The sequence below is a fragment of the Microcaecilia unicolor genome, chromosome 14 (assembly GCF_901765095.1).
Source record: "Microcaecilia unicolor chromosome 14, aMicUni1.1, whole genome shotgun sequence".
Lineage (NCBI taxonomy): Eukaryota > Metazoa > Chordata > Amphibia > Gymnophiona > Siphonopidae > Microcaecilia > Microcaecilia unicolor.
The window spans coordinates 32956453-32972837 of record NC_044044.1 but is presented as its reverse complement, the minus strand read 5'-3'; the positions used below and the strand labels follow the sequence as shown (position 1 = coordinate 32972837).

The 16385-nt window shown below is 46.5% G+C and overlaps 1 protein-coding gene across 2 annotated transcripts in view; it reads left to right on the top strand.

Annotated features, from left to right (window-relative positions):
* The window catches only part of CLCN1 (chloride voltage-gated channel 1), a 38776-nt gene extending 25364 nt beyond the window's left edge, over positions 1 to 13412 (top strand). For both annotated transcript variants that reach the window (XM_030187635.1, XM_030187636.1), the window contains 13 exons: positions 254 to 338; positions 740 to 889; positions 1222 to 1291; positions 2238 to 2348; positions 3372 to 3585; positions 3936 to 4069; positions 4855 to 5102; positions 5738 to 5819; positions 6534 to 6622; positions 7661 to 7699; positions 11263 to 11367; positions 11583 to 11669; positions 12091 to 13412. In XM_030187635.1, coding sequence (XP_030043495.1) covers positions 254 to 338; positions 740 to 889; positions 1222 to 1291; positions 2238 to 2348; positions 3372 to 3585; positions 3936 to 4069; positions 4855 to 5102; positions 5738 to 5819; positions 6534 to 6622; positions 7661 to 7699; positions 11263 to 11367; positions 11583 to 11669; positions 12091 to 12477 — 1801 coding nt within the window. In that variant the 3' untranslated portion in view covers positions 12478 to 13412. The remainder of the gene's footprint in view (positions 1 to 253; positions 339 to 739; positions 890 to 1221; positions 1292 to 2237; positions 2349 to 3371; positions 3586 to 3935; positions 4070 to 4854; positions 5103 to 5737; positions 5820 to 6533; positions 6623 to 7660; positions 7700 to 11262; positions 11368 to 11582; positions 11670 to 12090) is intronic.
* Positions 13413 to 16385: the final 2973 nt, after the last annotated feature.

The following is a 16385-nucleotide window of genomic DNA, read 5'->3' as shown; positions in this document are numbered from 1 at the left end:
ACAGAAATTCCTCAGTGGGCCTTCTTATTTTTGTTCTCTCTGTCACTTCAGTGTCTGGAGTGGGAGACAAAAAACATCTGAAACTGGATGATTGTTTAGTAAATGGATGAATCACACAGGTCTGAGCTCTCTGTTGGTGTTCGTTCCTATGTTTAGCAATGCCAGAGAAATGATAAGAAGTGGGGAAGGGAAATTTGGTTATTACTTGCTCCGAGAGATTATTTCCACTTGTTTTTATTTCTTTTTACTTTAGTCGCCTTATCTACCCGGGGGTCATAACTTTTGCCATTGCCACTCTGACCTTCCCCCCTGGGTTTGGACAGTTCATGGCTGGAGAGGTAAGATATCTTCCCTCTAGGTGGTGATGTGAAAGTAGAAGGATCAGGGAGAAGGGGACATGCAGGGGGCATCATGAGAAGGGTTAGGGAGAAAGGGGTATGGAGGGAGCATCATGGGAAGGATCAGGGAGAGGGGGCATTGTGGGGGATCATGGTAGCATGGATAGGGGCATCATGGAAAGAGTCAGCTCAAAAGAGGCACCTGGGTGAGCACGGGGAGAGACATCATGGGAGGGGGCATGGTATCGTGGAAGGGGGGTCAGGGAGACAGAGGCATCATAGGAAGAGTCAGGGAGAATAATAGGGTCATTTTGGGAGTGTGTGGGCAGAAGGGGTGTTATGGGGTGAAATGTTGCAAAGAGTTTCTCTGAATCCTGAAATCTCTTCCCCTCTTGGCTCAGCTGATGCCTCGAGATTGTATTAGCTCCTTGTTTGATAACTACACCTGGACGAAACATGTGGGGAACCCACAAATCCTGACCAGGTCGGCAGCGTGGATCCACCCAAAAGTCAGCGTCTTTGTCATCCTCGTTCTCTTTTTCATCATGAAAGTAAGAAACGTAGAGGCTTTTCCTACATTACACCCCAGGCTGAGGGTTTTTCCTGATACTGAATCCCCACACTAGGGCCTTCACCATGCTATACTCCAAGCTGGGATGTTCTTCTTCCCTGCATCCTTAAGCCGAGGCACCCCATACTGGGGCCTTACTCTACACTGTACCCCAAGATGAGACATTTCGCTGCCCTTTACCAATATGCCAGAGTCTTCCCTTACAGCACACCCTTTATTACCTGGAAGACCTCAGGCTTATCCCCACCTGTGTTGCTGGATGAGATGGATGAACAGACCTGCCAACCTGCTCTCTCTTGCTTTCTTTCCTAGTTCTGGATGTCTGTTATTGCTACAACCATGCCAATCCCTTGTGGAGCTTTTATGCCAGTCTTCGTCCTCGGTGAGTATTCCCATAGGGCAAAGTCTGCAGGCACTCCTCACAAGTTAACTGAGATTGTACCCAGAGGAAGGAAAGGTGGGAGAAGAAGAAAGAGAGAAAAGGCAGAGACTTAAGCGAGACACACATTTGTGAGAGAGACAAGGTCATGGCGTTGCCTATCAGAGAACAGATCAGACACACTATCTCAGAGAGGGATCAACATCTCTGTACTTCCTGTGATCTCCACACTCACCATGGTTTCTACCATTGCTTAGAAGGGACACTTGGGAAAAGCCTGGGAATGCAGGACACACAAGGAGGTAGCTTAAATCCTCACCAGCAGGATCACCCACTGTTTTCAAATAGCCCAGCTAGATGTTATTAAATGGGACAGCAATACACTGGCAAGGTGGACAGACAGTCTTGCCAACATCATATAGTGACCTGGCTAGGACTCAGCAAGGAGTCTGGCCAGAGAGCTAGCCAGAGTCTTGGGTATAGACTTAGAATGTGTGGAAATTCAGGGTCTTGGGGAAGGGGAGGGGGATAGCCTGACATTCCTGCAGTATTTCTCCTCCTGCCTCACTTTGCAGTTGGCTTTCCTCCCTCAGGCTCTTGTAGGAAGTTCTGTGACTTCTGGTCAAGTGTTGGGCTGGAAGTCAAGTCTCAGTCAGTCCATGTGCCTCTCTCTTTGCCATGCTAGTCAGCATTCAGGCTGATCAAATCCTTTCCTGACTGTCAGACTACACCAAAAACATCAGGAGGCAGGAAAACCCAGCATGGATTGTAGGCCAGGCTCAAAGGGTCCTGTCTCCCCATTACAGGGTCCCTGGGACCTCATGGTGCAAAATCTTAACTGGACTTGGAGGATTCCACCTCCCTCTCTTCCTGGTGGGGGCTCCGTTTCCCTTCTCTGCTGTTCTGGAGTGGTCAGAGACGCCCCACTCTTTGCCGTTTATGGTTTCAGGGGCCGCCTTTGGTCGAACAGTAGGGGAAGTGATGGCCACGCTCTTTCCCAATGGTATCCTCTTCGATGGAATTATCTACAAAATCTTACCAGGAGGCTATGCTGTCATTGGTGAGTCTGTCTGCCAATCTCTCCATACTCTGTCCTACCTCACTCCTCCTTATATCTTACCCTGTCTCTTACCCTTTCCCCTCTTCTGTGTATCTTTCGCTCTTCTCATTCATTTCTCTGCTAAGAATAATCCAAATCATAGTTACCTGATCCTAGGGTCCACCTTGGAAGTCAACACCCAAGAAAAAGATCTAGGTGTCACTGTAGACAATACGCTGAAATCTTCTGTCCAGTGTACGATGTTGGCCAACAAAGTAAACAGGATGCTAGGAATAATTAGGAAAGGGATGGTAAATAAGACCAAGAATATTATAATGCCTCTTTATTGCACCATGGTGTGACCTCACTTTGAGTATTGCATTCAACTCTGATCGTCATATCTCAAAAAAGATGTGATGGAATTAGAAAAGGTTCAAAGAAGAGCAACCAAATTGATAAGGGGGATGGAACTCCTCTCATAGGAGGAAAGGCTAGAGAGGTTAGGGCTCTTCAGCTTGGAAAAGAGATGGATGAGGGGAGATATGATTGAGATCTACAAAACCCTAAGTGGTGTAGAACGGGTAAAAGTGAAGCCACTTTTTATTCTTTCAAAAAGTACAAAAACCAGGGGACACTCAATGAAGTTACATAAAAATACTTTTAAAACAAATAAGAAGAAATATTTTTTTTCACTTAACGAATAGTTAAGCTGTGGAACTCATTGACAGAGAACGTGGTTAGCGTACTGGGTTTAAAAAAGGTTTGGACAAGTTCCTGGAGGAAAAGTTCATAATCTGTTATTGAGATAGACATGGAGAAGCCACTGCTTGCCCTGGGATCAGTAGGAAGAATCTTGCTACTATTTGGGTTTCTGCCAACAGTGGATTGGCCACTGTTGGAAACAGGATACTGGGCTAGATTGACCAATGGTCTGACCCGTCCAGCTACTCTTTGTTCTTATGTAATGCCTTGTCGTCTTCTGCTGCATTTGAATCTTTTCATTAAGGCGGTTAATAAATCCCAAGAAATAAATTTGCATCACAGGAGCAGCGGCCTTGACTGGGGCAGTGACACACACGGTCTCCACGGCGGTGATTTGCTTTGAGCTCACAGGTCAGATCTCCCACATCCTCCCCATGATGGTGTCCGTCATCCTGGCTAACATGGTGGCCCAAAGTCTTCAGCCAAGTCTGTATGACAGCATCATCCAGGTAAAGAAGCTGCCCTACCTCCCGGACCTCAGCTGGAGCCACATTAGGTGAGTCTGGAGGGTTTGTGGGGAGGGAAACAGAGGATGAGAGAGAGAGAGAGAGAGATGGAGATTAAACAAGGGAGAAAAACACACAGGGTATATAAATGCGGCAGGGAATAATGACGGAGGTATCCAGTGAGACAACTTCCTCTTAACATCAAACTAGGAAGGACATTGCTGCCTGTAATATATGTGGAAGTCCAGAGAAGACGTCCCACTTCTGCCTCAGATTTGTGTTGCATGCCCTCCTGTGATCTCCCAGCAGACAAATTGTACATCCCGTATGGCATAGTTAGTCGCCTACTCTCTCTGTGGCTTATCATCTGGTTGCTCTCTCTTTTATCTTACATTTGCAGTAAGTACAACATCTTTGTGGAAGATATCATGGTACGTGATGTGAAGTTCATCTCCGCTAACTGCAAATACCGGGACCTCCAAACGATCATGCAGGACTGCACCCTGAAAACTCTGCCCCTTGTGGACTCAGCAGGTATGGGGTGAGATGGAGCCTCTGAAACTGTGGACTCAGGTCACATTGTTGGCTTTCCAGATGACCTCACAAGGGATGGACTTGGGGTTTTGCCCTCACAGTGTGAATCCTATAATGCAGTGTTGGTGATTTTTTTATTTGCTTCAACATCTTTGATGTCTTCCCCTTTCTCTGTTGTTCAGCCGTCTACCTGTTCTCTTCTTAACAGTTAGGGACATTCAGGTTGATGTCAGAAGTACAGTAGTGTCACACCCAAATGAGACCCGTTAGATTTCTGCAATCCTTCCTAATCTCTTCAGGTGAGGTGATTTGTGACTTTCTAACCTATGCAGAAGAATCAATGGCGGTGAGACTAAGGCAGTTGGTGCCTTTCGCTCTCAAGTGAGGGCTCAGGGAATCAATGGTTTATAAACAAATTTTAAAAATCCCCTTAAAACCTTGTCCATTAAATATGAGATTGGAAGCCAGGAATACTGTATATTATATAGAAGGCAATGCGTCATTATGAATCCCTACTCAGGTTCTGCTCTTGGTCTGGATTCCTGTCCTCAAAATGACACCTGTCTCGGTAAACTCTGCTTGAGGGCAACCGACCAATACAACACACCTTTCATTATCTGAGATGTGGAAGGTTCAATGCGTCGTTATGAATAGATGTGTTAAGTCTACTTGTTAGTCAGAATGGTGACTCAGGTGGGGAGAGAGGATGGACAAGGGAGTTGCATGTCTTTTAGCTCTTGTTCTCCGATCGTCTCTCCTCATGGCAGTCTTGTGTCTCCTTGCAGAGTCCATGGTCCTTCTGGGCTCCATTGAACGGTCAGAGGTGCAGGGCCTCCTCTATCGGCTTCTCAGTCAGGAACGCCGCTTGCGAATGGTGCAGGAGATGCAGCAGAAGCTGGAGGAGGCACCCTACGATGGTCAGAGGCAGCAGGTGGGGAGAAGCCCAGGTTCCACAGGGACCAAAGGGAAGCGCAACTCCTTTGCTTTCATTGACGAAGACGAGATGACAGAGGAAGGGAATGGGAAGATCGAGGTAAACGTGGCCCCGACTAGAGGAAGGGAAGGGAATTCAAACAGGAAGCGAAAGGAGAAACCAGGAGAGAGAAGAAATAGGGAAGAGAAGAACATGAGGGAAGGGAGAGGTGGAGAGGAAGAATGGAAGAAGTTAGAGAGAATGCAAATAGCAGAGAGGGGAAAAGAGCATGAAATTCAATGCTGAAACATTTTAAATGGGGCTGAAGGTCTTAGAAAGGTGGCGGAGAAACAGATGATGGTGGGAGGGATAAAGAGATGTGAGAAATTATGAAAGGGAGAAACATTTGCTTATTTCCGATCTGAGGAAGAAGGGCAACCTTCGAAAGCTAATCAAGAAATGTATTAAGTTATGTCCAATAAAAAAGGTATCATCTTATTTTCTTTTCCATGTTTTATTTTGTTTGATTTCTATTGATAACTTTAAGAGTGGACTAACACGGCTACCACACTCCTCTACTTTGAAAGGGAGAAAGAAATCTAGAGCTTGAAATTTATAAATTGTTGCCCCATTGAAAGACAGGAAATCCTATGGGCACCAATTAAAGGGGTGATGGGGATAGCATGAAGAACATGGATTAACCATTCTCTCATTTTCTTTTTCTGATTTAAATGATGCCTCCAACCGTCGAGCAGAACCCCAATCCTCTGGAGAAGCCTAATGGGCCTGTGACCCCCCACAAACCAGAAGAGCCTCTCGTTATCCAAGAGACACCGGGTATGGAGATGCTCTCTCACCCCTTCATACACATTCATCTCTTGCTGTAGGGGATTGCTGGTTTAGTTTGGGCATAGCTCGGGTCACTTTTCTTTCTGCTACTAGTCTATAAAGCGATGTGGTTAATACTGTATTTAACCTATGAAGTGTTAAAACGGAACACTCATGGTCTGGTTTAAATTATTCTATTTATGGAGCAATGGCTCCATCTGTTGGCCACTGGGTAGATTGCACACGGATTCTTTCTCCATCTGCCTCTTTCAAACACACTATCTGGGGGATTCTGTATTCGGCTGCTATAATTGGCCTTAATTGGGATTTTTGCACGGACCACATTCTATAATGCTCCAGGCATAAATCCTACAGCGTGTAAATTCAGGGAGGCATGGCCAAGGGTGTTCCAGGATCGTTCCCCGAAATAGGCCCTGTCAATGCCTAATTTAGATGCTCTGCTTTCAGTAGGCGCAATTGCCAGCTCTTTAAGTTAGACACCATTTGTGCACTTAAGGATTCCTGCGTTTATAGAATAGCGCTCAGCACTTACATTTTTCAGTGCTGAATTTTTTGCGCCATTTATAGAATCTGCTTCTATGTGAGTGAATTGATAACATGTGAGCAGTAGTTACCATCACTGAGAATCTTTCATATCCATTCATAATTTTGTATCTCTTTCTTTCTCTCGCTGGATGACTGATCTGGCCTCCCCCCTCCCAGAGAGAACGTTCCTTCATGCTGTGTACGCTTTTATCCAGCGGTTCCTTTGCTGTTCTTCTGAGTTGCAAGAGCTGGAGAATTCTGCTGAGGTAAGAGCCAGGCGGTTTGCAAGGGAGGGGGAGTGAGGGCAACACATCATCCACTGGCTTCTACCTAATATGGTTTCCAGTCTCTTTCATGTTTGGGGTCCTGTCTCTATCCGAGTTTTTTTCTCTCCATGACTCCATCTAAGGCTCCTCTCTCCTTGTAACCCTTTGTCTTTATGTCTCTCTCTGGGGTCCATGCAGAAAGCTACTGCAGGGGGGCGGAGGCAGGGCGGCCTTGCCCCAGGCCCAGCCTAGTTTCTCGGCGGCCCTGATGCAGAAAGGTGTTGGCCACATTTGTTAGTTCACACGGTACAGTACAACCCTGTGCACAACATATGACATTCACATGTCATAAGGACTGAAGCCAGTTTTTGGAATTTACTGTCTTTTTTTGTAGCTGAAGTTTTAAAAGTCATAATGGAAGTATCAGCTGTGTGTGGAGACAACAGCACATCTGCACATGTTGTTCTGTGCATGACACTTTTGTGAGGCCAAAATTTATGTGCAGACCAACATTCTGGTTCGTGCGCAGACGTGTGCTGGACATGCGTACAGTGAAGCTGCCTGTATCACAGAACCTTTGTGCGGCTAGCTTTCCTTTTTAATACGCTTAAGTTCTGCGAACTTGAATTTATTTCTATTTTATCTTACTGCAGTGCTCTGGTACACTTTAATTTCATGTAATTCTGCTTAACCATCAGTTTCAAGGCAGAGGACGATCGCACGTAATCTCGCAGTAGAAGCTACATACTCAGGTCTACCCCATAGATTTCTGCATCGACTGCTCTATGTCTCTAAACCTGCCACTGGATCTCTCCCCAGACCCCCACTCAATAAGGTAGAAAAGGCTATTGCCACTCTATGGAGGCAGCAATTCATGTAGTGCTAGGAAGCACTGGAGCAGGTCGGCTTCCTCACCTGGGTCCTTCACTCTGGGGCCAGCGTGTTATTCAGTGAATTCACTTCATTTGATGCTGAGAAGGGTTTCAATATCTCCGAAATACAGCTTCAAATCTTCTCTGCTCTGTTTTCTTCCTACAGGACTTGACAGAAGTTCTCGATACTATGACTCCAGAAGAGGTAAGACAGGGTGGGGTCCTTTCATAATTAGGCACCTCTATAAAATGTCTAGAAAGGTGTCTATATTATGCCTATCATATAAAATGTTTTATTTTTTTGTAGAATAGGCTTCTGAAATGACCCCTATGAGTGCACAGATCCTTTCACATAAACTTACAGCTGCTCCAGAGAGGGTGTAAATATGCTTAGGTCCTCCATCCCCCCTCATTCTATAACCTTTAGTGTCTAAATGTAAAATCAAAAATTATAGAGTCTGATAGTCAACCAGTGTCCCAAGCTCTCATTAATTCAGATACTGTTTTCATCTCCACCACTTCTACCGGGAGGCCGTTCCATGAATTCACCACCGTTTCCATGAAGAAGTATTTTCTCAGGTTACTTCTAAGTCTGTCCCCTTTCACCTTCAACCTGTGCCCCCTTGTGAGACTCACCTCCTATGCTTATGCCACGGAGATATTTCAAACGTTTCTATCATACCTCCCCTCACCCGCCTGCCTTCCAAAGTGTACATATTGAGATCTTGAAGTCTCTCCCCATAAACTTTATGACGATCCAGGGAGCGGCTACTAAAATGGTCAGTGATCTTCGACTCCATCCTGTTTCTATCTTTTTGAAGGTGGGGTCTCTAGAATTGTACACAATATTCTAAATGAGGTCTCCCCACTGCGGGGTGTTTTAGTTCCTCCTGTAGAGAGAATCCAGGAACTCCCTGCTTCTAAAAGACCCTGCAGTGGGGAATACCACAATCAACATCTGGCATATTAGTAGTATTTTGAATGTCTTCAGTTAAATCTCTGTCCGTTTCTTCTGTCTGTAATGCAGCACGGGCAGCTGACAATTAAAGAATGGATTACGTTCAAAATCTGCACTCTGATTCACAAAATCATTTACGGAGAGGCCCCGGTCTACATGTCAGACCTCATAGACTTACCACCCAGGAACACTAAAAGATCAGCACGCTCATTCCTGAACCTCCACTACCCCACTTGCAAAGGACTAAAATACAAATTAACATACACATCTAGCTTCTCCTACATAAGCAGTGGAAGAGTGGCCTAGTGGTTAGGGTGGTGGACTTTGGTCCAGAGGAACTGAGTTCAATTTCCACTTCAGGCACAGGCAGCTCCTTGTGACTCTGGGCAAGTCACTTAACCCTCCATTGCCCCATGGAAGCCGCATTGAGTCTGCCATGAGTGGGAAAGCACGGGGTACAAATGTAACAAAAAAAAGCACGCAGCTATGGAATGCATTACCACTTGCCATGAAAAAAATACCTGACCTAACTAACTTTCGGAGATCACTGAAGACCAGCTTGTTTAACAAGGCATACACCACAATGATCCATCCTAATTACCAGACAATGAAATTCAAGCCTGAACTGGACAAAACCTAACTCTATATACTTGACCACCAAGGTCTACTCCACCACGAATGAACATTAACGCAATTCCACCCTATCTCTTATTTCGAATATGAACTCCTTATACTTGACTGCTTAATCTACTATGCCAATCAAATTCTTTAATGTAATACCACTTGTATCTCTCACTCTGGATACGGCGATCGCCATAACGGAACAATGTAAGCCACATTGAGCCTGCAAATAGGTGGGGAAATGTGGGATACAAATGCAATAAATAAATAAATTCTATAACTTGCATCAGTTCATCCAAAAGGAAGGTGCGCCATTATGCATTTTATAAAATGCACACACACTGACGGGGACATGCCTGTACATAAGTACATAAGCATCGCCATGCCGGGACAGACCAAGGGTCCATCGAGCCCAGCACCCTGTCTCCGACAGCGGCCAAAAGAACAAACAATTTGTCCTGCCCATCCCGGAAATAGTGGATTATTCCCACGTCCATTCAATAACATTCTAAGGCCTTTTCCTCCAGGAAGCCGTCCAACACTTTTTTAAAGTTCGCTAAGTCAACTGCCTTAACCACTCCTCCCCCCCATACATTTATGCATTTAGGTGCTACTTTACAGAACAGTCCATAGTGCCAATATAGGTGCCCTTTGCATGGGCATGGTGCCCGTATCTGCTGCAAGCCATTTTTCGAATTGCCTTTTCTGTGTTTGCAGGCATGTTTTCTAAACACAACTGCACTGATACTGTGCCCCAGAAGTGCAGATCACATAATAGTAGGCATAATTATGCAGCTCACCTACATTGGACATACAAAACTTTACAACAGCCAGTATTTGCATAGAAAACATACTTTATACACATTAAACGCTTGATAAAGTTACGCCTGTGTGTGTATATGAGGGTAGGGGTGTGAAGTCAACTTGTGCTGTACCTGCTCTGTGGTAGGGCAGAGAAAGAGAGTGAGCTGTGGTGTACCAATGGCAGGGCGCAGGCAGCAAGGGGATGCACTGAGCAATTTGTGCAGGTGTTGGCTTTGCAAATCCCCTGCTCCCTCTGACCTCAACTTCCTGTTCCAGGGCACAGGACCGGCAGAGATGACAGCTGCTGCGTGACTGCTCAGTGCACCCCCTTGCTTGGAGGAGGAAGGGTGGGGGGGGGGGGGGGGATGTGCCTGGTGGAGGGAGGGCGGAGGGGGGAGGGATGTGCTAGGTACTGGTACACCACTGAGAGTGAGTGTGCGATGTGTTAAGCTTGTACTGCTGCTTGTGCTGTACCTGCTCTGTGGTGGGTTTGTGCATGTTTGAGTTTGCACCCCAGAGAGACTTTGGGGTGCTCGGGCATTTGCGGAAATCTGTTATTGAAGGCTGTGCAGGTTGATCATTTTCCAGACTCTGAACCCCCCCATCACCGCTCTCCCCACAACCCCTCCATCACTTAGGTTCCCATTAGCTTAATGCTTTTTCAGTCCTAAATAATTCATACCACACAGGGTCCATAAATCTTTTCCCTCCTCTGACAGAGTGGTCTTAAAATCCTGGCAAGTTTAGAAAGGGAGAAATTATAGACCTTCAGAGTAGAGTAAATATTTGTACTGCAGACATCAACTCAAGGAAATGCAGTATTCCATTTCAGGAGAGGTACAATATCTCAAACAAGACCTTCGGTATCGACTCACTGAGAGCAGTGACACCTGCAGACACAACTTCCAATGCAATCCCACCTCTACCACTATCTCTCTCTGTGTGACCTTCGGCACAGAGTCATTCAGAGCTGCGACACCTGAAGGCCCAGCTCCCAATCCCACTGCTGCCACCATCTCTCACTGTGTGACCTTCAGCATGGAGTATGGAGTTATTCAGAGCTGTGACACCTGAAGGCCCAGCTCTCAATCCCACTCTGCCACGATCTCTCACTGTGTGACCTTCAGCATGGAGTTATTCAGAGCTGTGACACCTGCAGACCCAATTCCCAATCCCACTTCTACCACCATCTCTCACTGTGTGACCTTCAGCATAGAGTCATTCAGAACTGCAGACCCAACTCCCAATCCCACCGCTGCCACCAGCTCTCACTGTATAAAGTCTGTCAGGGATGGGAGACAGAAACTCTTTTGGTAGACATCACTGGACCGGTCCCTTTTAAATCAATGCTTTTTTTTTCTCCCCACTGCCCCTGGGGGCTTTAGATTCAGATTTGGGAGGAGGAGGAGTTGGACAAGCCTGTCTGTTTTGATAGCTGTCGCATTGACCCATCTCCTTTCCAAATGGTGGAGAGGACATCGCTGCACAAAGTGAGTATGATGGGAAGGGTTCCTGTAGCGAGACTTCCCCTGCTCTCTCCGTCTATCTCAGTCTGTCTATTTCTGTGTCTCTGGTATCATACTGAGCTAATGTTGAGACGTACTTATAATACAAAGATGTGAAAAAAACGTAAAAGAATGGAGGAAGCTGAAGAGAGAGAAGGAGAGTTGAAGCCTTCATTGACTCTGAGTCTTCTGTTTCTCAGATGCATACTCTCTTCTCCCTGCTGGGGCTCAGCCATGCCTATGTCACGAGCATCGGGAAGCTGAAGGGAGTTTTGGCACTGGCAGAGGTAAGAGGCAGGACCCCATTCACTCCCCCCCCCCCCCCCAAGAAGTCCTAGAGGTGAAATCTCTCCTAAAGGGAGAGCTGAGGACTGGGAAATTCATGACCCGGGAGACCTCAGGCTATTCTCTCACCAGTATGATTTAACATAGTTCTAGCTCTGCCTTCGTTTGCAAACCCTTGCAGTCTCCTGCACCTGCCACATAAATCTGAGACACAGGGATGAAGGAGAAAGAAACAGAAATAGAAAGGCAGGCAGACAGACTACAAGACAGTCAGGTACAAAGGAAAAAGAACCTGTTAGGAATAGAAAAAGTAAAGCACTTTGACTCTATATCAGATCCCTTCCCCTTTCCCTTTTCTTTATCACACAATAGGTAAATGTGATGTAATTTCTGGATTTTTTTCCTTCTTTCCCTCACATCCAGCTCCAGAAAGCCATTGAGGGTTCCACTGAGTCTGGGGTGCACTTGCGCCCACCCCTTGCCAGCTTCCGTGACGGCAACCGAAGCATGTCGAGCAAGCAGCCTCCGCCAGACTGCCAGCCTGTGGCCCCTCTGGTTGCTGAGACCTGGGACCGGCAGAACAGCAGCTGCACTGTGCAAATGGAGGGCATTGAGAGCAGCAAGAGCCTGACCCCCATCCCCCAGGGGACAGCCACGCCCACTCCCCCCACCGATACCGAGACAGAACTAGACGAGGTGGAACTCGCTAGCCGCTCTGCCGAAAACATTCAACAGTTGCTGGTGGACTTGGAGCTGCGCTGCACGGACCTGTGTGGGGATGACGATGAGGAAGGAGAGGCCATGCTATAACGGTGGATTCGTCACCTGCTGCCGCTACCCTCCCTCTCCGCTGACTCTGTCCCTTCACTCTTCCTACCTCAGCCTTGGGCCTTGCGTCAGAAGGCAAGGGTGGCCTGGTCCCATCCAGGCATCTTCTGGCAAATGGAAGGGGACTGGAAAAGCTGCTTTGAAAAGAAAAAACCCAGGTGTGAGTGACTGCTTTCAGCACTTTTCTGAGATTCCTTCCTTCACACATGGAGATAGACACAGTGATTTCACATCAAACTGCAGAAGAGACCGCTGTCCAGATTTTTTTCAACATGGGGAAAAGCTTCGTGTCACAAAAGAAACGTAAAATTAGATAAAACTGTCATTTTTACTGTTTCTCCAAGATCGTTAAGAGTGGAGGTAACATTTCTGTTTTGGTGGGAAAAGATGGGATCAGACCTGATAACTGAAAGGGGGAGATACGTTTGGCTGGCTGGTACTCTTGTATCTCAGAAACTGAGTGTGTGCATACAGCACCAAAATCCTTTTTTTTTCTCCAGTTTCCCTTTTGAATCTTTTCCTCCTCCACCTGGGTTACATTTATGTCAGTTAATAGTCTTAAGAACCTCTGTTCAATGAGCTGAATAGACATTCAGACCTGCACTGTCCGGGCCTCCTTCCGTTCACCTACTGTCAGCTGAAAGACAGAGGCTTCAAAGCACAAAATTATGAGAGGACAAAAACGATCTTCGGAATTTGTTTTTCTGATGCTTCATTTATGGAGTAAATATCCTCCAAACTTAACCACAAATTTTGAACGTAAAGAAAAGCAAAGGGATGCGGAAAGGAGGGCGATCGTCTCGGGGGCTGGAAAGACGGCCATCTTTGTTTTGGGGGGCCTGTAAAGCAGGGGCGTAGCCAGACATCCAATTTTGGGTGGGCCTGGGCCCAAGATGGGTGGGCAGAAGAACCCCACCCCATCCCATAGGTGATTTGGTCTCTCCTCTCACCTGCACACCTTTTATTTAAATTCTTTATTGATTTTCAATTTCACAAGTACAACAACTTGCATAGGAAACACAGAAGGCAATAATTGCAAGAATCAAGTACAATACACTTCCTTATCTAGATTGTGACAATTTTCATTCTTCCTTAGACCTCAAATAAGGGAAGGGGGGGGGGGGAACACCTTTTAAATTTCAGATTTTCAGTGAGGAGCAACTAATACACACTACTCATGTAGGCCCCACATCCTTCCCGCTGATGCAGCTTCCTGTTTCCGCATAGGCGGGAATACGTCAGAGGGAAGGCTGTGGGGCCGGTGTAAGCAGTATGTATCAATCGCTGCTTCCTGCAGGCGAAAATCTGCTATTTATAAGGTATGCAGGAGGGACAGTTGTTGGGAGTTTTCGGCTTGGGAATCTTTGCCGGCCACATCATAGGTCTGCTGCTACTGGTGGGCCTGAGCTCAAAGTGGGTGGGCCTGGGCCCACCCAAGCCCACCCTTGGCTACGCCACTGCTGTAAAGTAGGGGAGACGCACGTGTGACTGTCTGGAGTGAAGAGAGAGAGAGAGAGACCAGACAAAGGCCTCAATTCTGTGAAACTTAGTAGGAGCTGTTTATTGATTGTGCAGCCTTTTTTCTCTTATATTCATATAAAAAAAAGAGCTTTGCAGAATGCTGGACTCCCTCTCGCTCAGATTTTCCAATATTTTGTGTACACCTGGGAAGCTTTTAGAAGTGGCACCTGTGATGGACAGTGTAGAATATTTAAGGTCCTCCATGTTGCTAGCAGTGACAGGAATGACTGCTTCTGCTTGCCTCAGAATGTTACACTGTGATTAAATTCACCATTGGCGGTGCTGGAGTGGAGGGGATGAGATAGTAGGCAGACAGCAGCTGGTTCTGCCTGAGGAGAATCCAAACGAGATTAAATGGGTGATCAAACAGAGCTAAGGAGAAGAGGGAGCCGTGGCACCAATAGGCTGCGCCCTTTGTACCAGGCTCATTGCAACCACAAGACAATGGGGTAAAAGCAGGGCAGGCTCAATTCTTCCTCCTGTTGTGCTGGAGCCAGCCAGTGACCCCAAAGGGAAATTCTAGGAAACAATACCCCCCCCTGAGATTCAGGATTGATTCTATCCCAAGTACAGAACATAGGTTTAATTTAAAAAAAACAAAACCAAAACCTGCCATGGTGTCCAAATCTGGAAATGATTCCTTTTGGTGTTTATGATCTCAGTTGGTTCTTCCTATCTGGATCGCATAGCCTTACGGGGTACTGTTTCTGAGCTTGTGGTGGCCTCATTATCGTTCTTCTGTGGCATGTTTTAATTTCTCCCCTCTCTTCTATTTCAGGAAGCAGTAAATCCCAGGTCAGTAACTGATCTCATTATTCCTACACCAAAGAGCGCCCTCCAGTGACTGAGAGAACAGGCTGCAGCTTCCTAAAGAGCCCCTTCCCAACGGTAGCTGTTGACTGATCACTGGCAGTTCAGCAGTTTTGGCCCTGCCCCCCACTTCCTTTGCAGGTACCCTCACAAACAGTACTCCTCAATCCAGGCCTCAGGCTACACCCAGCCAGTCGGGTTTTCAGGATATCCGCAATGCAAATACGTGAGAGAGACTTGTATTCTGAGGAGGCAATGCATGCAAATCTCTCTCATGCATATTCATTGTTGATATTCTGAAAGCCCAACTGGCTGAGTGTGCCCCGAGGACTGGGTTCAGAAGCACTGCTCAAAAGACTCAGCAATGGACTGCCCAGTGGTGTCTCAGTGATATAATGGCCCAGTGATATCCAAACCTGTCAGGCTTTCAGGATACCCACAATAAATATTCATGAGACTGATTTGCATATATTGCCTCTTTGGTATGTAAATCTATCTCACGAATATTCATTGTGGACGTCCTGAAAACCTGACTGGCTAGGGTTCCCCCAGGACAGTTTTGGGAATCACGGTAATGGCCGTTGCCTTTGACAGCTTACGGTGATTTCATTTCCTGTGTGAACAGGAAGTCAGCTCCAAGAGGAGGGATGTTTAACAGCTGAAGAGGCCATATATATCCCTCTGCCCTGCACCCTTTGTACGCTCATCCAGACCATTTTCAGCTGGCAGAGGGAAGCTTTTAATCCGCTCTGTTTCATGAATCAAAGGTGTAAACTTTCTTTAATAAATAATACAAAAATGAGGCAAACGGTTATTTTGGTTTTATTGCTTTCTGGTACTAGGTGGAGATGTTGGGCATTAAGCCCTTGCTGCCTCTGTGTTAGAAGTGGGCTGGGAAGGCGCTATCCCTCTTCCGTTTCAGGGAACTAGGGAGCACGATGGGCCCAGACGTATTCAGTACCTGGATTTCAGGCCAATGGGGGATTCCATGGGCCTGAAACCTCTTCTGTTTCACGTTATGAGAGAGGAAGGACGTATGGACACTTGCCGCTGAAATAATGAGGCAGGACACAGAGAGCAAGACCACATCCCCTTTAATTGCACTGGGACTGCACATGCAGTGAATTCAGCTCATCCAGCTGGGCAAATTCATAACAATATAGAGTTCATATATTTTCTTGTGTGCGTGTATATATATATATTTATTTATATATATAATTATAGTTATTTATAATAATCCACCTTTTGATTTTTTTTTTCCGGCGTCACATTTAAAAAACCATGCAGACAGGCAAAATTGATCAAAAGATTCTGAGCTGGAAGACCATTGGTACTGATGGGGAAGAGCAGGCCAAGAAAAGGGGAAGGGTCAAAGAGTCTCATGCGGGCATGTTGGCAGAGCTGTTAGGGATGGGCACGCTGCCTCTGGAGGGGTTGTGTGCTGCATTGTAGACATGCTCCATATTCCAGCAGCTCAGCACGATGATAGGGACGGTGCTGCCCTTTAAAATCAGGTAAATCCATCTTCCATGCTCTCCAACAGGCTGTGCTGCTGGGGA